The sequence below is a fragment of the Pagrus pagrus genome, assembly GCF_965226575.1.
Source record: "Pagrus pagrus genome assembly, chromosome: 7".
Taxonomy (NCBI): Eukaryota; Metazoa; Chordata; class Actinopteri; order Spariformes; family Sparidae; genus Pagrus; species Pagrus pagrus.
This window is the reverse complement of record NC_140191.1, coordinates 33,200,690-33,223,325: the sequence shown is the minus strand read 5'-3', so window position 1 is coordinate 33,223,325 and position 22,636 is coordinate 33,200,690. Positions and strand designations below refer to the sequence as shown.

General features: G+C 40.6%; 1 protein-coding gene across 15 annotated transcripts in view; it reads left to right on the top strand.

The window, feature by feature from the left end:
- Nucleotides 1–22,636, top strand: part of adgrb1a (adhesion G protein-coupled receptor B1a) — a 157,975-nt gene that overhangs the window by 43,318 nt on the left and 92,021 nt on the right. For 8 of the 15 annotated variants that reach the window (XM_084356628.1, XM_084356631.1, XM_084356630.1 and 5 more), the window contains exons 2-5: nucleotides 7,863–8,021; nucleotides 8,760–8,864; nucleotides 16,154–16,321; nucleotides 16,729–16,908. In XM_084356628.1, the coding sequence (XP_084212754.1) occupies nucleotides 7,863–8,021; nucleotides 8,760–8,864; nucleotides 16,154–16,321; nucleotides 16,729–16,908 (612 nt within the window). The remainder of the gene's footprint in view (nucleotides 1–7,862; nucleotides 8,022–8,759; nucleotides 8,865–16,153; nucleotides 16,322–16,728; nucleotides 16,909–22,636) is intronic. The other 7 variants (XM_084356635.1, XM_084356634.1, XM_084356636.1 and 4 more) reach the window with 5 other exon arrangements.

Sequence of the window (22,636 nt, the reverse complement as noted above, 5' to 3'; positions counted from 1 at the left end):
CGGCCCATTTCTGCCTGCATTTCATGTTTTCATGATTATTTTGCTTCAGTCCTCTTGTCTCTGTCTTTATTACATTTTCCTCACCCTCCTCTCCTCCCCTCCCCAGCTGCCTGCGCGTTGTCACGATTGTCAACTTCAACGTCATATTTCACCCAACCCTTCGTGCACACACTTCTCAATCAATAAATCTGCAGTAACCCTCCCTATAAGAGCTCTGTGAGTGCTGGGGTGTGTGTGATTTGGTGGAGGGTTGGGGGTTGGGGGTAGTGGCAGCTATTGATGATTTCATAGCTGCAGAAACTGGAGCTGTAACAGGAGATGCCCATCCACTTATCCCAATGCTTCAAACAGGATGTGAAGGTGACTTTCAGGAAGTTCATTATCGACACACACCCCAAAAAAAAAAAAAACACCACACATGCATGCACCCAGTGAACTGAACAAATCCATGCACTGCACACACAGAGTAATTGAAGGAGAATGTGTGTGTTTTGGAGACAGCTGAAGGTCAAAGTAAAGCGGGGATTTTGGGAGGTGAAGGAAGAAGGATGAGTTTAAGGATTATTAAGGTGACTTGGACTCTGCAGCCCCTCTCCTGCTAGCGGGGCTTTTCTGACAAAAGACCCCCTCTGAATTATTGAGAGCATAATAAAATGCCCTTGCAGAGGGAGAAAGACAACACTACTCTCCTCCCATTTTTCTCCCCCACCCCAAGTCTGATTGTTGGGCAGGAATGAAAAAAAAAGTTCATAGTCTTGTCATTATGTCTTTTTTTCCTGCAGAAGATGGAATCTTATCTGTAAATGGACCCGCCCTCCTCTTATTCTCTCGCCTTGCTAAAGCCTTCATTTGACAGAAGGAGCTTCTGTCCTTTGCTCTAAACGGCAGTTAATCTTCCTCTGTATTCGTAAAGCATATTTGTTCACAATAAACCAAGAATGATTCAGGAGAGCAGCTGAAGGTTATTCAGCCACATCAGGCGCATTTTTATCCCTCAAACACCTGAATTGTAGAAAAAGATGTATTTTGAATTTCTGCTCAATGATGTTTGGATGGAAGATCGTATTGGTAATGGGGTAACGCAATTCATTTTGATAATAAAAATCAAAAGCAGTGTTGGTGATTTTCCTAGTATTTTTAGTTTTAGTTTATAGTTTCTTTTTCAAAGACACTTTAATATTTTTGCTTAGGAGGATGGTTTACTCGGGACAGATTTGAGAAACCAAACTTTGTAACATACTAAACTTCTATCTTTTGCTGTTTATTGTTGAATCACTGAAGGATGTAATTTATGTTGAACTTACCCTAACCTGCATAAAGCCACCAGGATTAAGTCTCGCTGTTGTTGTGAAATACTTCTCTCTTTTAAAAGAAGAATTTGAAAATGTAAATGACAGTTGTCAGTGTGTCAAACCAACGATCTGTTGATCTTTACAAATCCAAGTGTGATAGTCTAACAATAATATAGCCGTCAGTGCTGAAAACATATTTTAAATGGAATCTATTTGTGACCTTAAAATGGAAAGTCATAAAAGCTAATTTAATCAATTTTCGGTACTAAATTTGGCATAGTGTACCTGCAAGAATATTAAATAATTATGATTTCAACATTGAATTTATTAAAGATTTTAGACAGGGTCAGGAAACAGTCAAACGCCAAAACAGAGGAGAATTAAAATGTGCTAAAGTAGGGTTACTCAGCGATGTATTATAATAAAGGCCCACTTCTGAATTTAATGGAAGGTCAGGGGTCTACAACACAGAACAAAAGTCATTAAGTTGTCCAAAATGTACCAAAAACATTACCGATTCAGCAGCCTATCATATAACTTAAAGTTAAGGCTGGTATTATTACCTCCATCAATGAGGTTATGTTTTCACCTGTGTCCGTTTGTTTGTTGGTTTGTCAGCAGGATTACACAATAACTACTGAACAGATTTCCATGAGACTTGGATGGAGGATGGGTCCCAGGCCAGGGTAGATCCCGTTAACTTTTGGTGCAGATCTGGATCAGGGAGGGGGCCAGGATTTTTCTTTTCACATTGCGAGATAGGGCGTTTTTCCACATTTTTGTTAATTTCTCAGGGAATAATGCATGGATCTTATTGAATAAAACAGGCATATTTAGGTGGCTGGTATCATATTATCAACAAATCCCATTAAAAGATCAAAACCAGCAGTACTAAAATATTTTCTGATTTTCCTCTCCTGTCTGTGGGACTCAGCTCTCAAATATGTAGTGTCCTTCTAAAAGAAGATTCAGCAATTTCCTAAACAAACTGTCCAATGTATTTACAAGCAAACTTTACTTAAACAGGAGGAAATAGTGCATTTGGGGATTACTTCCAATGGCTTCAGTTTTTAGACAACAACGTTATTTTACGGCACAAAGGAATATTTATATCAGGCTTGAATACAAACACACTACATGTGAGCCAAATGCATTCATTGTTGGTTGTGATGTTTTAATAATTTTTGGCAATTAGAAAGATTTGAATATCACCAGACTCATCCTTCAACCTAACCCTCAGCAAGACAGCTTGTGCTTGCCAGTTAGTCAGTTTGAATGTTCATCTCTCTGTCCATCCCCTATCCTTCTCAGAAATCCTCTCCTCTCTTCATTAACTTTGCTTTGATTTCAAACTTGCTTCAGGCATTAGCAATAAAGTTTGCACGTCACTGAATGACGGTGGTAACTTGTTGTCATGGTAATGACATTATGCTTCTGGTGACTGGACTGGCGTGATTGCACATGGTTCTCTGCGGTGTGGCAGTCTGAAAATCGTGTGCCACCTACACATGGATGCACTAGAACATGTCTCTCTAAATAACAAGGGAAGTGACACGTCTGCACTGATTCACATTTTGATCGAGCGCTAAATCAAGACTGAAGCCTCCTGTAGTTAATTGTATGAAAGTGTTCAACAGAACAGTCGATCAACAATCAAACACTAAAGATTAAGCTATTCATAGAGCCTTACCCATACAAAAAAGACTGGGTGAATGTCATGAGATTAATACAATCAGAATTGTTTATCCCACTGGGAGCATACATGTGAAATAGACAGATTGCCATAAAATTGACTGTGAGAAATCAATGTCCAGGTTACTTTTAATGTCTTCCATATTAGAAGATTGTCTAGGTTTAACAGAATTGCTGCGGAAAGAGAAAGAGAAAAAAGCTTTAAAAAAAAGCACAGTTTAACCTGAACTAATAAACTAATCAAACTATTAAAAAAAAAAAAAAACATTGTAAAGAGCTGCAGGTGTTCTAAGACACAGCTACACCTCCCAAAAAATGTTTTATCTTACAAAGTTACAGCACACAATTAGAGCACACAGTTGGTGAAAATCCATTTCCTAATTAATCTTTGAGTAAAATACATTTTAAACACTTTTAAACACTTTAAAAAACTAAGGAACAAATCTACGGAGCCCCTAAAGGGACATCATTTGTGCAAATTCTTGTGAAACTGTTGAAACAGAGTGGTTATTAGCCAGTTTCTGCCAACTCAGCTGTGGTAAATAGGCTTGATTGCAGGGCGGAGCTAACCCTGCATAAAAGGAGCAACCAGTACTCTGTTCAGTTACATTTTGTCTTTGTCTGCTGGTAAGTCAGAAAGAACAGCCTCGTTTTCAATCGACCCAAATTCTCCCATGTGACCCCCCTCCTCCGTGACCTCCACTGGCTTCATGTTGCAGCCCGAAGCCGATTCAAGACGATGGTACTGGCCTTCAAGGCCGTCAATGAAAACGGCACCCATCTACCTCCAAACACTGGTCAGACCACACGCCCCAGCCTGAGTACTTCGCGCCACTACATCAGCTGGCCGGCTGGTACTGCCATCGCTGAGAGCAAACAAAGGCCGCCCAGCGAAATCCTGACTCTTCTCTGTTCTGGCGCCTCAGTGGTGGAACGAACTCCCGACCAACGTCAGGACAGCAGTCACTCGCCATCTTCCGCAAAAGACTCAAGACTCACTTGTTCAGACTTCACCTCGACCCCGCATAGCATGACTCTAAAATTCCCTCTGGGCACAGTAATGGCAACAAACAAAAACCTGAACATTTCTCTGACAGAAATACACTTCCATCTTTCCAGTGAAGGATGTCGTCTTTTTTCGTTCTGCATATCTGCTCAAATCAGGGATGCACATGTGAGACCGTCTCTCTTAGCTCATTTTCAATGTCCACTCCGATTTGTATTTTGCCTTGATTAAGGCAACAGCAGAAAAACCTATCTCACAGGGATAGGATGTGACAAAATAGAATCTTTTTAAACATTGTCATTAATACTGAAACTTCACTCTGATGTCTTACAAAAAAAACCTAAATAAGTAACACTCTCTCTTTGTTACCCACCGTTGTACTGGTGAAGGTAATTGCAAGGTATGCCTTATCATGTTTTCTTGTCTTTGTATTGCACAGTTGTCACATTTGGTGTAGATTCATCAGTGTCCTGTCCCACACTTGCCCATACTTCCCTTGTGGTGCGGAACCCCCTCAAAGGGAATCACTTTGGGAACCACTGACTTATACTAGGTTCAACACAAGAGAACAATCTGAAAATGACAGAAATATGGTTTTATAAAAATCTTAGCCCATCTCTTTGCCTTAAATAACCCAGTTACAGAATGCATTTATGAGAATTCACAAGCATATTAGGTCATTACAGAGCAGTAATCCAACTAATGATCACTGAAATATGCAAGGTTTTTACAAGGTACATCACAAGGATTTAAAAAAACAAAACTATGTTTGAGTCCCTTGAGTCCTGCTACATATTTTTTATAAAATGGAGTGTTGAGGATGAGTTCAGGAGTCTCAAGGTCTGGGGACAGAAGCTGAATGAATTTTATGATGCGGCCGATGATAGTGGTGATGTCTGCACACTTTGTTTGGTGAAACTAACAGTGAACATGGCTTACAACAGATTCTTAACAAATGGGCAAAAACAGATAAAGGGCAACAGCTAACAACAACAATTTACTCTCCATTATCTTTGCTCAACCATGTCACTGCTGACTTCAGTGGGGTCAGAGGTCAACAGTAAAAAAAACGATGTACATTGGCCAGTTATTAACATGGGCAAGCACTGTATTTAAGAAGGCAGTCCTTTCCAGTTCCTTCCCCCATCACAGCCGAGTTGAACACAACCAATCCTGAAGTGAACATGTTGATTGGATTTCCAAAACAACATGCACAGAGAGATTACTGCAAAGCACGATAGCCTGTTGTGTTTATAAGGAGTGGGACTATCAATATGTTGAGGTACCAATAAGTCTCAATAACAGCCCCATGTTTGCTCTGATAGTTTGAATTACCATATTACTGCTCCAATGAGCTGCTGTCTTTATATGTTGTTGCTTCGATGGTTGGTGCCTACAATGACTGGTTTTGCGCTGATTGAGTGTGGTCACAGAAACATGAGCAAATCCAATTTCACAGCCATAAGTAAACTCTTGGGCCACACTCGGTCAATCTGCTGACAACAAACAGATATTGACTGTGATCACTGGTGCTTGCTGATTTCATTTCTGAGGGGAAAGGAAATCGTTTACAGATTTTGACTTTTTCACTGGAATCTGTCTCGTTCAATCCATAGAGTTTGACTCATCATACTGACATGGTGAGATTACTCACAGCTGTAGAGTAAATGTGACTGTGTGTGTGTGTGTGTGTGTGTGTGTGTGTGTGTGTGTGTGTGTGTGTGTGTGTGTGTGTGTACACACTGACTTGTATGACTGAATCAAGTGCCCTCCACAGTGCCCTCCCTCATCCCGGCCCTCACCCCCGAAGGAAATTGACTTGCGAGTAATTAAAAACGTGTGTGTCTGGATGTTGGCCAACTTCATGTTCTATTCATGCAGATTAATACATATTTGTCGTTGCCAGTGGGGGCTGAAAGGCATCTGTCTGTTCGATTAAACATTCATGAGCATGCAGGACACAGAAAGAGAGAGAGAGAGAGAGAGAGAGAAAGAGACATTCTGCATCACTTTACCCGCTCCTCCTCATATCAGCACACATCTTAATGGGGCGCATTAAATCAGTATGGCCAAACTGGGAATTTCACAATGACAATGGCATTCATCACACCTCTGTTTTAAAGGAACATCTCCCCTCAGGTCCCCTCAGTGTAAGATACCATCAGTCGGTGTTGTTTTGTTGCATGGTACTTTTTGGTGTACTCACCTCTGCTAGTTTTCCTGTAATGTACATCTGCTTTATTTAGTGTTGTCATGTGATTCCAAAATGCCTTTTTGACAGACATACCCTTTATATGTGTTTGGATATTTGCAGTGAAAAGAGCTTACCGATGAGCTTTTGGACATTAGGGTATGATAGATGGCAGCAGTGTCTCTTATCTGTGCTGCACTGTGGTCACTATGTAGAAGAATTGTTCCTGTGCCTCCTCTGCTATAGATTTCTCCCTGTGTGACTGATGAATACTGTGGCAGAGTATTGAAAAGAAGTTAAGAGAGGACACCTGGGCACTGGTGCTAGCTGAATGTTTTACATCAAGAACAGGAAATCAAATTGCATGTAGAATAGATTAGGGGTGTGATGCAATGCTGCTGTCTGTAAATGTGTCATTTTTTTTCACAAAGAAAACAATTGTCAAGCTTGCTGTATACTCTTCATATGTACTGTACGTCTAAAACTCTAGCTGTCAACAAAATATGCAAAATATGTATTTTAACCATTTGAATGAATCAAAGCATTAAACATTGTTTGAATTTGAACCACAGATTCAAAAAAGAAGAAATAAAATGAAACTGTTTTGGTCTGGGTTTTTGGTTTGTCATTTCCTATTTTATTCTGGTAGATTTGCCATCATGTGTCATGTTTCACTTTACTCTTTTTTGTCTATTTTTGAGCCTTTTTTGCTGCTCACCTGTACTCCATTGGTATATCATTCCCTGTGTATTTTAGCCTGTTTTCCCATCACTCTTTGTTGGTTCGTCTGTTGTCATCCTGTGTCTCCTGCGTCTGTTCCCCGGTCTCTCGTCCCCTTGTGTTCCTGATTTGTTTGCTTTTTGTTCACCTACCTGACTCTGCGTCTGCATTTGGGCCCTAACCATTTTATGAATTGTGGCTGAAATAGAGTCTAGACAACTAGACTGTTAATGGTCTGAGTGGAAGTCACTAGTAAAAATACAACAGGGAAGGAAAAAACAAGTCAGAATTGTATTGGGCCATACTGCATGATCTCTTAAATGTTGTTTGTGTGTGTGTGTGTGTGTGTGTGTATGTGTGTGTGTGTGTGTGTGTGTGTGTGTGTGTGTGTGTGTGAGTGAGAGAGAGAGAGAGAGAGAGAGAGACGAGGCCCAGATGAAAATGAATTTGGTTTGAAGTGTCTGTGATGAAAAATGAGAAAGCCATTGACAAGAAATGGGCCATAATATCTCATGGGGCTCTATCGCAAGTAAAACAACAACAAAATAGAAAATCTATGGAAGACATCAGGACACCAGAAACACTACACACACCCCCCCTTCCAATCTCCTATTGTTATTTAAATGTAGTTCTGTTCTTGTTTTGGGCTATGACACATCTGTTGGCTCTGTTTTTTTCAGTTACAACCTTTACATTGAACTGTACTGAACCAGTAAAGTTGAAGCTGTGAAAATGTTTCTTCACACAGGCCACAATGTTTGGCAGTGCTCCAAAACTTAAGCTTTACATGCTTCTCTGTTGGGTGAGAAAACCTGCTGAACCCCATCAGAAAATCTCAAAAACCCACTTCTTGTTAGTCACTGAAAAAATTGGGCGATGCAGGTCTTTCTTGCACCCTCTTATCAAGGCTTGACAATAATGCTTTATAAATAACCACTGCTGTTTATCTGTGTGTCTCTAGGTGGCTGGAGTATGTGGGGTCAGTGGGCACAGTGCAGCAGTGAGTGTGGAGGTGGAATTCAAACCCGGACTCGGACCTGCCAGTCGCCTCCGGAGGAGTCATACCTGTGTGAAGGTGTGGTGGAGGAGGGCCGGCCCTGCAACTCACAGCCCTGCATGGGTGAGCTCCTCATTCTATGTGTGTGCTTGTCTTCACTTTTCCAATACATCCATGTCTGTCAGTGAGTGCCCTTTATTGCTCAGTATTTAAATGTGAGCGTGTGGAGTGTGCAAAGTGTGTGTTAACAGCCATTTGTTATTTCCTCTCTTACATCTTGTTCATCAGCTTCTGTGTGTGTCCGTCCTCTATAAGTCAGTGTTTTGACTTAAGGAGTGCATGTTGGAAAGGGGACTTTGATCGATGAAAAAATGACAAATGCACAGTATGTCAAAATCATTACACTCACAAATGGCTAAAAGGACACAGAAAATCAACATCTGAGGACTTTTATATAGAAACAATTTACACGGAAGCTTTCACTGAACAGTTTCTTTGTTTAAAGCTTTCTTCATTTGTACAAAACTAACAGTACATTTCTGTCTGACAAATAACTCAAGCAGCAGATTGTCATTACTGTGGATGTACTTGTGTGTTTATTCCAGTTAGTCATTCCGTCAGAGCCATTGGAAGACTCAGATAAGCATTATTATACAACAGCTGAAAACATAAAATGAGCACTGCAAACATTACACACCACATAAATACCGACAGCACAACAAAAGTCCCAAGTTTGGCTGATGCTGTTCTGGGTGACCAATCACGTCACGGTTGTGTCCCAAATATAAGCCATTACTGACGCACCTCTGGTTGCTAACCACCGCCCCCTCCTCCTCCCCGGCCTTGCCTCACCCCCTTTAGGCAAAGGTCGCCATCTCTCTCGCAGCCAATCGCTTCGCTCAGTGGACAGCCGCAAGCGTGATGACGTAGACAAGCCCCGCAGTGGACAGCAGAGCCCTCAGACAGGTAAGACAACGGGACGCAGAGGGATCCCATGCATCAGTCACTGTGGCAGCTTGGGTGACCACCACACTTGTACAATATATACACATTGACCACAAAGTAGAGAGTTGTACTCATTTATAATATACACATCTATCAAAATCTCCCAAAGTAGTTCCTCGTCCGCAATGGACTAATTCCAACATGGACCCTGACTGATCATAGTGAAATTGTACCTTATGTGAGGTCATAACAGGACACTGTGCCCTGTCTGTAAAACACTATATCAAATGGAGTCCTCCCTCTCTGTTAAAGTGATACTCCACCCAAAATCAGGAGTAGCAAGAACTCAATCCTCTGTAGGCTGAAAGAAACTGTTCGACAAATTTGGATGTATTCTTATTCGCTATTCTATCCTTCCAAGATCTAGAAACCTTATGTCTGTGTGGTAAGTATGGAGCTAGAATCAGTATGTGTTTGTGTACGTAGCTTAGCATTATGATGACAAGAAGAAACAACTGCTGTGGCTCTGTCAAAAGTACAAAAGTAAACTTCCAACACCTCTAAAGAATTTGCTGTATCCATCATTTGTTTAACCAATGCGCAACAAGCGCAAACAAAAATGAAAAAAAGAAAAAAAAAGAAAAGAAAAAGAAAACAAACATAGCAACCTCCTTGTGACAACAAGACTCCAGGATGTCATTGCTCTGTAACTCATCCTTTTTTTTATTCTTTAATATATTCTTAATATATTGAATATATTCTTTTATTCTTTATATATATCTCACAAGTGTTACTTTTTTCCAAAATGGTTCTTCGACAAGTCCCATTTTCCTGTACTATGATTGGCTAGTACTTTCAGATTGGGTGATATGCGTGACGTGCAAGTTGAACTGTGATATCCCATGTTACCTTGAGATCAAAGTAAGAGACACAGTATGTACAGATAGATATTACTGTTATGCTCATATTGTGTATTAGCAGCATGCATGATCTAATTGTGTCCCAGAAAAAAAATAGGCATTTGGCGGCCGGTGTGTGGGCCGGTCTGGACAAAAGTCCAGGGCTGTATTTTCGTCTCTGTACATCCCATGGCTGTGTACAATTTGTGGTAAGCTTCTTCTGTATGACCAGAAGTTGTTATCGGCTTAATCATATCAGTATTTGAAGATAACATTTCTGTATTAAAATGTCTAAAAACAACTAGACCTTTTATTTTTATACAGTATTTTGTTGGTTTTGTGCTTACCTAATCCCAAATGTTTCCAACAATGTTCAAACTGAGATAAATCCACAAGGTCACTCAAGGCAACAGGTTTCATTTGGTTGCCTGTTACTATAACTTCCCGGAATAAGTCACAGAGTGATGAAGGAGGTCAGCAAACAAGACTAAACATAAGGTGAATAGATCTTTAAAACATTACGTCATTCATCAACATTTGTGCCTGAGTCAAATCAGACGGATTTTCATCAGCAATGGTGGTTGTTTAATGTTGTCTTCACCACCGACAGTAATTGTGCAAAGTTAATTTGCGGTACTACCAAGAGTGTTTATTCGCCCCAAACAGCCAGAGTACTTTACCGATTGGTCATAAGCTAGCGAGCAAGGGCAATCACAGAGGGTGTATGTGTGCATATTTGATTTTAGGTCAACCTCTCACTAGACTCAGCACTCACCAGAGAATATCTGTAATGTTGTTCATGAAGTAAAGTACATTTCCCCTTCAGCTCCAGTCGTCAGTCAACATTACAGTACAAAAACACCCACCGATGGAGGTCATCTCTAAAAGATAATAAGTAGACTCTGAACTCTCCGCCCTGATCTGATGGCTCCAGATCTGATGCGAGTCCAGCGTTTATTCCTCCAGAAGGTCTGGCTCTGCACCCGACTCTCTCCCCCAGAGCTGGCCATCTTAGAGCAGCGGCTCTGACTCCTGCTTTGCCCAGCCCTCCCCACACAGTCATGTGTAGTAACCAAGTTAGCCATGTGTGGCACTGTTGAGTTACTTACCTGCTGAATGATGTGTACCTGAAGAAGAAGCTTGAGTAAACGTGAGCTATGCGCACAAGCTAGTCTCTGTCTCCGTTCATATAAGTCTCCACATACATCTACATAGCAAGTAGAATATATCACATAGTAAAAAGTGGAGCAACTAAAGCCACCAAACAGTTTGTGCCTGGAAGAAAACTTGGCAGAAAACTGTCTTTCATGGATCCAGAGGTTCGAGCTAGCTACCTTGTCGCAAGTGACATTAACGACAAGTCTCAAAAAGTAAAGTGTGCAACTTTTCTGCATGTGGCTGGAGACAAAGCCATAAAAGTGTTTAATACCATGGACTTTGATGAGGATGTGGATGATTATGATGTACTGAAGGAAGGATTTCGTCAGTATTGTGAGCCAAGGAGGAACATAACATACCTGAGACACATGTTTTTCACGTGGGTCCAAGGAAAGAGTGAGTCAATTGATGCATATGTGACCGACTTGAAAAATAAAGCAAAGGACTGTGAATTTGGCCAGCTTACAGAGTCACTCATAAGAGACTGCATCGTGTGTGAAGTAGCGATCAGGGAGCCAGACTGAACATTGACAAAAGCTGTTGATGTATGCAGAGCTAACGAAGCTACACAGAGCCACATGAAAGCTTTACAAGAAGAAAGTGAAGTGATGGTGAACAAGCTCAGTAAAATGAGGTCACCCAAAAGGCCCAATGATAGTAGTTCCCATGTTAATGGTGAATGCAGGAAATGTGGACGCAAACATGAGCCCCGCAAGTGTCCTGCTTATGGTCAGACGTACAAAACCAAAGGAAGGCTATCGGAGAAGAGAGAAAAATGTGAATGAGATTGAACAAGAAGAAAATGAGATGTTCATTGGAGCCCTTGAATCAAACAAGGTTGAAAAGGGGCGTTCAAAAAAGAAAAAATGGACTGAGGTAATCAAAGTGAATGGCCAGAAATGCACATTCAGGTTGGATACAGGTGCAGACTGCAATGTGCTACCGCTTGCAATATTTCAACAAGTGGCTCGAAAAAACATGCCATTACAAAAGTCCAGCGTCGAGTTAGTGGCAAAGCTGAAATGTGAGCATAAAAATGAAGTGCATGAGGTGGAATTTCAGATAATATGTCCCAACTTGCAAGCAATCCTAGGAGGTGACGCCTGCGAAGACATGGGATTAATAAAAAACAGGAGGAAACAGACATCATGCAGGAGTACAAAGATGTGTTCACAGGGCTGGGATGTGTACCCGGACAGCATCACATTCAGATTGATTCAGCAGTATCTCCAGTTATTCACCCACCCAGAAAAGTGTCCTTAGCACTGAAAGACAAAATCAAAAGTGAAGTGGACAGGATGGAGAAATAAGGTGTAGTTGAAAAACAAACAGAACCCACTGACTGGGTTAACAGCATGGTCACTGTCAAAAAAACAAACAAAAAATTAAGGAATCTGCATAGACCCCAAGGACCTCAACAAAGCCATAAAAAGAGAACACTATCCACTGCATACAGTTGAAGAGGTTGTGGCTGAGATGCCAAATGCAAAGTTCTTTTCTGTGTTGGATGCAAACCATGGATTCTGGCAAATACAACTCGATGAAGACAGTTCCAAGTTGTGTACCTTTAACACACCTTTTGGTAGGTACCGATTCAAGTGTCTTCCCTTTGGTGTTTCATCAGCTCCAGAAGTATTCTAGAAATGCATTGCGCAGAGACTGGAGGACATGGAAGGAGTTGTGAACGTCATGGACGACATCCTGGTGTGGGGTGCGGATATGGAACAACATGACAAAAGGCTGAGATGGCTTCTTGACAGAATATGGCGCATCAACCTGAAACTGAATAAAAGCAAATGTAAGATTGGAATGATGGAAATACGGTACATTGGACACATACTGAGTGCAGAGGGCTTGAAGCCAGAGCAGGAAAAGGTCAGAGCAATAAATGACATGCCACAGCCACAAGATAAAGCCACACTGATGAGGTTCTTAGGCATGGTGCAGTACCTCTCAACGTTAATTCCAAACCTATCTGATGTGAGTGCACCGCTCAGAAAGCTTTTGGAAGGGGATGTAGCATAGCATTGGGAAACACAGCAATGCTTTGAATAGTTGAAAAAGCTGGTAGTGCTCCAGTGCTTAAGTTCTATGATGTAAACAAGGAAGTCACATTGTCAGTGGATGCAAGCTGTGAAGGATTAGGAGCTGTAATAATGCAAGCTGACCAACCCGTAGCATATGGATCTAGATCACTGACAGACACACACAAAAGGTACGCACAGATAGAGAAAGAACTGTTAGCTATAGTGTATGGATGTGAAAAGTTCAAACAGTATCTGTATGGAAAACGGGTGCAAGTGGAGTCCGACCATAAACCTCTTGAGTCAGTGTTCAAAAAAGGACTACACAAAGCCCCTCCCAGACTGCAGAGGATACTAATGAGACTGCAGGCTTTCAACTTGCATGTAGCCTACAAGCCAGGAAAGGACTTGCACATTGCAGATACACTCAGCAGAGGGTACTTAAAAGAACAGACTGAACAACTACTTCAGGAGGAAATAGAAGTTAATCTCCTATCTGCACACATTCCAATCTCAGAAGAAAAACTGAATCAGTTCAAAACTGCAACTTCTGAGGATGGTGAACTGCAGTTGATGATGAAAGCAGTTCAGTCGGGATGGCCTGAACAGGTTAGCCAAGTTCCAACTGAAATAAAAAAATACTGGACATTCAGAGAAGAGCTCAGTTGCTCAGAAGGACTTGTGTTTAAGAACACCAGACTTGTGGTCCCTCACAGACTGAGAGCAGAAATGCTTCAGAAAATTCAGGAGGCACATTTAGGGATCGTCAAATGTAAAGAGAGAGCACAAGATGTACTGTTTTGGCCCGGTATGTCCAAACAAATTGAGGACATGGTGTTGACATGTGCAGTCTGCAACACCTTCAAAAAGAGTAATGTGAAAGAACCACTTATATGCCATGACATTCCAGAAAGGTCGTGGGCAAAACTAGGTGTGGACCTAGTCCACACCTAGTTTTGCCAAAGTGAATATCTGCTGTGTGTAGATTACTACTCAAAGTACCCTGAAATTGCCAAACTGCCCCAAACAACAAGCCAGCATGTCATCAGAGCTCTTAAATCTATGTTTGCAAGACATGGGATTCCAGATGAAGTCATGTCAGATAACGGACCACAGTTTGCAAATGAGGAGTTCAGACAGTTTGCAAAGAAGTGGGAATTTAAACACACCACATCAAGTCCAGCATATCCACAATCCAATGGTCAAAGCGAGCGAGCAATCCAGACCATAAAAAACCTGCTCAAGAAAGCGCGTGAGAGTAAAGGTGACCCGTATCTTGCTCTGCTTGAGTACAGGAATGCACCTTTGGATGGAGACTTCATCACCTTCCCAGCTACTGATGGGTCGACGGCTGAAAACAAAGTTGCCAGCAAAAGCCTCAACTGTACCAGAGAGTGCATGAACAAATAAAGAAAAGACAGCAGAAACAGAAAAACTATTTTGATCATGGAGCAAGGACCTGCCGGAAATGAAGGAGGGAGACGGATAGATTCAGAGTAGGTCAAACATGGCAGCCAGCTGTGGTGAAAAATAGCCATGTTCAGCCAAGGTCTTATGTGATCCAAACTCCTGAAGGCAGTACCTTTAGGAGAAACAAGTGACACCTGCTGAAGAGCAGAGAGGATAGTTTTCCAAAACAGAACAGTGCAGATCTGGAAGGCTCCATGGTATCTTTTGAAGAATGAGAAGACACTACCTCAGTGATGCAGGCTCCTGCTCTTTCTCCTGCTAAAGAAACTGTGATGCCTACAGCAACTACAGCAGTTCCAGGAAGGATGTCACGCTTTGGTAGAATGATTAAAACCCCAAAACGTTATTCAATGTAAATTACAGAAAGTAAGCTGAGTTAAAATGTTACAATACAGTTAGTATAGGTTGTTAATCTTTATACTGTAATGTTTTGAGTGACGGCTAAATAGTTCAGTTAAGTTACATTAAGAAGCTGAAAATGAGAATTGCTTTATGAGGTTTACATTATTATTTTTTTAAAGGTTCAGATATATTTGCATTGAGTATATATTCTGATGTCCTTTAAAAAAGGGAGCTGTCATATGTAGTAACCAGGTTAGCCATGTGTGGCACTGTTGAGTTACTTACCTGCTGAATGACGTGTACCTGAAGAAGAAGCTTGAGTAAACATGTGAGCTATGCGCACAAGCTAGTCTCTGTCTCCGTTCATATAAGTCTCCACATACATCTACATAGCAAGTAGAATATATCACACACACAACCCTCAGCAAACTTAATTTGTTTTGATCGGGACCCCTAGCAGCAGAAGGTACATATTGTATGTTTAGGTGTATTTAAATAAATGAGAAAATGGATGTCCGGAGGAGAAGTGGGCCATGTTGTAGGAATGCTTCTTTGGACATTTTGATAATTGTCAACCTCAAAAATGTGTCACTGTTGGAATCCACTGTAATGGAACCACTATGAATCTAAGCAGACTGCAGTCATTGCTCTTTAAATATATGCGAAGTACAAACCTTTCAAGCCTACAGGGGGTTCGGGTTTGATACAAAAAGAATTTGTGTGAAGTATCATTTTAATTTGCTGATCGATTCCCCACATCCTGTTTAGTTCTCTTCTCCCTGCTTCCCCAAAGTTACTGCTTCAATCTCCCCTTATTGGTCAACTGACCCACCAAATCAACAGTCATGGCTATTGGAAAGATGACTGACATATCCTAAGCCAGTGGCATTGACTTCCCCTGGAAGTCAATGTAAAGGATATGACATCAGAGCCCGACAGATGAAGAAGGACAAGCAGAACAGAAGCTGGGGTCCATTTCAGGGGCCGCCTCCTTTGAAGAATGCAGTGTAGGAAATTGTGAACATTAGGTAGGCTGGACCTGCATTTTTTCTTTCTGTTGGCCTACAGAGGATTTAGGCCTTCTTTCAACCTCCTGTCATTGTCTTTTTAAATGACCAGCGAGCAATGGTTTGATGGATGTATTCCAAAGATCAGTTATGTCTGCAAAAGAAGGCCTAATTTTGAGGAACCATTGGAATGGGACAGCCTCATCCAACAGTTTAGAATTGTAAGGCCTTTGAAGGAGGCCGCCCCTTAATGTGACACAGCCAGAATCTACCCTTTATCACACCACAACCCTTCCTCTTTTGGCCACAGAGGCTGCATCCTGCATGGTAATTAGTTCTGGCCCTCTCCTTTCCTTTTCCTCCTTTTTCTCCCTCTATCCTCCTATTCTTTACCCACCCTACTTCCTCAGTAGACTCAGCTTCAGGTGAGGAGTGGTCAGCGTGGAGTGTGTGTTCTGCCACGTGTGGGGAGGGCTGGCAGAGTCGCACTCGTTTCTGTGTATCCTCCTCCTACAGCACCCAGTGTAGTGGGCCACTGCGAGAGCAGAGACCTTGCAACAACTCTGCTGTTTGTCCAGGTAAGCCCCCCCATCCTCTCCGCTACTGCCACATTCCTGCGCTCGCCCAGCCCTCTCCTGGACCCTGCCTCGCCCATACAAGATCCACCTGACTCCCTTCCTCAGGCACTTAGCAAATCGATGTCCCCTGGGATGATCTCTACCCTCACCTTACAGAAAGGGCCCTGCCTGCAGTTTAGAATGATTCCCACTATAAAAACAGAGATTTAAAGGTGTTCCCGGGCTCTCCTACATGTAGACAGTCTGGGAGACTCCTTAACTTAGAAAGTTGTATTATCACAGGACAATGGATCAACATAGATGATCCCAGTAAAGCCTACACCGTTTAGTGTCTCTGTGAAGTTCTTGTGTGTTATTTGGGGATGTTAATGGGGCCTGTGTTTGTCTGTCTATAAATCATACCCTAGCTGCTCTGATTGCAGTGCACGGCGCATGGGACGAGTGGTCACCATGGAGTTTGTGTTCATCAACCTGTGGCCGAGGTTACAGGTCCCGAACACGCACCTGTACCCCCCCTCAGTTTGGGGGAGATCCATGTGACGGACCAGAGAAACAGACGAAATTCTGCAACATAGCTGTCTGTCCAGGTAAGGAATGCACTAATTACCATAAAGAAAATAACATATAAAATATGTGAAAATAACATATATAATAACAAATGCAATTTAAGTCCGACTTTATTTAACGTGTCTATAAATGAACTTGCTGTTGCGTTGGATCAATGTGCTGCTCCTGGCCTCTCCCTCCTAGATAGAGAGGTGAAGTCTCTGTTTTATGCTGATGACCTTGTTCTACTGTCTCCTACTGAACAAGGACTACAGCAGCAGCTGGACATAGTAGAAAAGTACTGTCAGAACTGGGCCCTGGCAGTAAATATGAAGAAAACTAATGTCATGATCTTTCAAAAACGCCCGATGTCAGGAGAATAAACACTAATTTACCATAAATAATCATATCATTGAACATAGCATGAGTTATACCTACCTTGGTATAACCATTACAGCATCAGGGAGTTTCAACATGGCAGTGAATGCACTAAAAGAAAAAGCCCGAAGAGCCCTACATGCAATTAAGAGAACATTTTATGATTTCCAAATTCCAGTCAAAACCTGGATTAAAATATTTGATAGTGTCATCCAGCCCATTGCGCTGTACGGTAGTGAAGTCTGGGGTCCACTCAGTCATCAGAGCTATACCCGTTGGGACAAACATCCAACAGAATCTTTACATGCAGAATTCTGCAGATACATTTTACACGTACACAGAAACACACCAACAAATGCATGTAGAGCAGAATTAGGCAGATACCCACTGATAATAACATTCAAAAGAGAACGCTCAACTTTCTTAACCACCTGAAATCCAGCCCCCGAGACACCCTCCACTCCAAAGCCCTCCAAACTCAAGAGCTGAGCCCAGAAAAGAGTCCCCTATGTCAGTTGATACTGAGGTTAACTGCCCCCTCTCAGACACAGTCTGGCCAGCCTCACAACAACACTGCTCTCCAAACACCAATCAGAGTAAAGCAAATTATAACACAATGTAAAGAAACCTACCTGGAACATTGGAAAGAAAAACTAAAAGCCAAAGTAGATTAGAATGTTATCTAGCCCTAAAAAGAGATTATGAATTAGCAGAATATCTCTCTACTGTCAGAGATAGAAAGCTGAGACAGATCTTCACCGAGTACAGGCTCAGTGACCACAAACTGACAATCCAAACAGGAAGACACAAACAATCATGGCAACCAAAAGAAAACAGAACATGTGGTCACTGCTCGACAGGTGAGGCTGAGACGGAGATGCACTTTCTCCTACAATGTAAAGCATTCAACAAAACCAGGAACATTTATTTTAACAAGTTTAATTCGGTAATCTCAGACTTCAAAGAGCTGAACGACATATCAAAATTAAAAATACTCCTGGGAGAGGGAGACACGGCATATCTGCTGCCCAATATGTGTCAACATGCCACAACCTGAGGGACAGTGAGTGACCGACACACACATACATACACACACACACACACACACACACACACACAAAGGGCCTTGTCTATAAAACTATAGGTTATAACTAAAAAAAAAAAAAGGATCACACAAAGAAATTATGGAGAAAATATTGAAAAATATTCCTAGAAAGTATTAACTTAAGTGTGTTAATAAGTGATCAGCAGACTTCTCCGCAGTCTATCTGTCACACTAACAGGCTGGACACACTGGATGCCTGTGCAGTGCTGCTGTGTGTCGTTACCTCTCACTTTTCATTCCAGCGTCCATGTTAACAGGTTAGACCGTTCATACTGGATGCATGAGACATGCTTCTCAAGCATGGCTGCTGCGTCGCATCACCTACAAAATTTGGAGTCTTGCCTATTTCTACCGCGACACGTGCACAGTTCTCTGCAAAAATCGACCTGAAAACGACCTGTAAACAGTCATATCCACATTATACCAGCATTTTACTACAGTTTTAATGTCTGTATCTGTAGAATATGTCAGACACAACAGGTGAGGGACAGTTTCTTTCCTGTTTCACTTTCTCTCCCTCAATCCCTCTCGTTCCCCCTCCGGCTTTCTCATTCTTTCAGCAGGGCACTTCTTTCCAGTGAAACTAATGTACTGCTGATATGCATTGTACATTATTTAAGTTTTGAACCATTAGCAGCAGGGGGAAAGTATATATCGCGGCCGGTTGTAATCTTTAACGTTACTCTGACCTGTCCAGCAGAAAGCAGGACACTTTTGCAACAATCTGCAAACATTTCTCTATCATCAGAGATTTCCATCTTGGGAACTCAAATGTTTATTCTTGTTTTATACCGTCGCTTGTCCCAATCTTGTTTTTTAGTTCTAATTATTTTCATGTCCCTTTGTACTTCAGTGTACTTTTGAAAAGTATACTGAATTGCAAATAGAATTTAAAATCTTTGAAAATGTACAACATTTTTTCACAGCTACATGACACACATGCACATGTGTTCGTGCACACACACATAACGACAGGATGCAAATTTTGGCTGATAGCAGTACAGGATACCAGGGTGGCTTTTTTTGACTTATTAGTCACTCTAAATACAAAAGTTAAAAACAGTTGCAGGTGACTGGGCATGGAGGAAGAGAAGAGACATGCGTTCATTGAACTGGGTAAGTAAATTATAATTTTGTTTGGATTATACAGAAGCGTGTGTTTTACTGAAGTTTAGTCAGGTTAGTAAGTTGCAAGGTCAGCTGCAGAAGGTAGGTTTTTTACAGAGTTGTTTAAAGTCTTAAAAGTTTGGAAAATGTTTAATTTGAACTGTTTGGTTAAAGTACCTTGTGAATGCTTTAAAGGGCTTTAATTTTACTCTTGTACAAAACCAGTAAGCAGAACTTGGGTGCTTATGATTCTAAATTGTTCACTTCTAGAAACAATATTTCCAATAGTCCTTTTTACAATAACAATGCACATCACATGCCAGTCAGTCTTGTCTGGTATTTGTTTCAGCAGCATCATTGCTACACTGCAGAAGTTGTAAAAATAAACTTTTTGAAGTAAATTGTTACATTTAGCTGTTCCTGCTCATCAAGTCAGCAGTTATTAGTTCATATCCACAGATCATATGAAATGCTGTATTGACTGTAGGTATGAGCACACATTTTTTTGTTAAGCTTGTGAGGTCAAATAGATAATTTGTTCTGATAAGATTATTGCGGTCGCAATGCTAATTTCTGTTAGCACGTTAGGGGTAATTTACATTATGTGTTAGCATCAGGCTAATGGACTAAACGCTAGCTTCCTACATACATCTGCTGTACATTTTTCCTGAGATTGACTGGAATTTTGCTGCTCAGATTTCAGTTAACCTTTGTTGACTGTGATGCTTCAAGCTTCTTGCTGCACTTTACCTTTTAAAACTTGCATTTCGTTCATTGCTAATGGGCCAGTTGTATTTCACCCAACAGAACACATACACTGGGGCCACTGAGGCCAGAAGTGTGTGATGTGGTGGGTGTCCTGAGGAGGGATGGTGCAGAGCCAGAACCTGACCCAGAGGACTTCTGTGTCCTGACTGGAAGAAATGGAGGTCTTCAGTGGAATGAGGGACATTATTTGGACTCTGGATTTGTTCGGAATGATACTAAGCATATGAAGTCCTGCAGAGGAGCTTCCTTATGAGCCTCAGAACCCTGATAGTCACATAATCAACATAGTAATGCCACTTTAATGATTAATGGAGAATAAATGTTGAAAATATTGTGATGATGACTACATTGTTCTGTTAGTAGTAAAAAATAGTTAGTAAAAAACAATCACTTACAGTTTGTGTTTGATACTCACAATGCTTTCCTTATATAAGATATTCTGTCAGTGAAATTTGTAAACTGTGATTTTGTCGTTCTTTTCTGTACATGCGACATGTATTGCATGTATGTCCTTCCTGGCAAGGGGATCCTTCCTCTGTGGCTCTTCTCGGGGTTTCTTCCATCTTTTTTTTTCCCCTGTTAAAGAGGTCATATTATGCTAATTTGCAGGTTCATACTTTTAATCAGGGGTCCCAGTAGAATAGGTTTATATACTTTAGTTTTCAAGAAAAGCATTATTTTTCTCATATGGTGCATTGCTGCAGCATCCCTTTTCACACTGTGTCTTAAACGCTCCGTTTTAGCTATGGAGTGAGACATCTCGCATCAATCTTTGATGAGAGTTGCACATGCATATTACTAAACGGGCAGGACATAGCCAATCAGAGGCAGAGTAGGGCGGGTAATGCTGAGCAAGGCAGTATGATTGAAAGTAAAGCTGTTACAGCTGGTAACCATGGCTGCAGTATAGCCATATGTATTTTATAATAAATATATACAAATATATATTACATAGTGTGTTACATAGTGATGCACAGAAGTTATGAAAGCAAAGGTTCGACTCCAAACCAGGCGTTTAAGGCAGTGCAGGAGCAGTGTTTTCTGTGGGAGACAGTAACTCCCTTTGGCGTGGACTTTCACTTAGCAGACCGTTTACATGCACAAAAATGCTTCACAACACAATAAAGGAAAGGCAAAAATCCAAAAGCATAATATGACCTCTTTAAAAAGTTTTTCCTCACTCGAATCGTATCTAAGGACAGAGGAAGTCGCTCACTGTACAGATTGTAGAGCCCACCGACGCAATGTGAGTGTGATTTTGGGCTATAAAAATAGAATTGATTTGATTTGATCAACTGACCTTTCTCAGTACTTCTGATATAAGTTATACTGGAACCATGTGAATTAAAAATGTTTTGTATCTTCATTAGTGAAGTGTACTTATTACTATAGTATTACTTAAACGTGTAAAAGTTGTATTGTTAAAATTGTTAAAAGCGTGATGTTTTTTTATCAATTTACAGATAGTATATGTCTTTGTTAGTGTATTTGCAATGTACTATTGAAAATGTGAATATACTGAATTACAAAAAAATAAATAAATAAATAAATGTACATTATGTACATTACATAAAGGAGTATGTAATGTGCAAAGTGGGACAGCCAAATAATGATTCACTGAATTAATAAACTTCAATTCATTTCACTTTGATTAATTTTAAAGTGTCCTTTTTTAGAAATTGAAATAAACCAATATTATTACTCAGCATACTATTACTACAATAAGAATGCATTAATGGTATATTAATACAACAGTAAGAATATTTTAATAATTGATTGCTTGTTTATTTGCAAGAGACAATTCATTTTTAATGTACTTAAAACACAAATAAGATAGACTTTAAATAAATAAATCAAACATGTATATTAGTACAAACACAGCAATATACTTAAAGTGTACAAAGTATACAGGAAGTTGTACCAGTTAAGCACATTGAAATATAATAAACACACTTCAAATTATGCTTTTCTAAAATTTAATTAGAACTGAAATATTTTTAATACACAAGAGCAAACTTTAAGCTAACCAATCATTAACATACTTGAAGCTTAGTTGGCTACACATATACTCAAGTATGTTTGTGTGTTTTTTCATGAGAGTGGGCGATATGGCCTTAAAATAACATATTATAACATAATAAAATAACAACATATTTTTAGGTTATAACACAATACATGGTTTATATTCCAATATGTTGAAATCTAATCAATTCTCAAAAGCACTTTATAAATGCTAGGACTGGGCAACAAAATCAAATATCACACCATTTTTAACCAAATACCTCAACATCAATATTGCAACCATATTGTAGGGGTATATTGTAGCTAATATTGTAGGAGACAAGTATCAGAACAAGTGTCAACAACAGTCTGGTAAGTTGTACGCCTCTGCCACATCATGATATAACAAT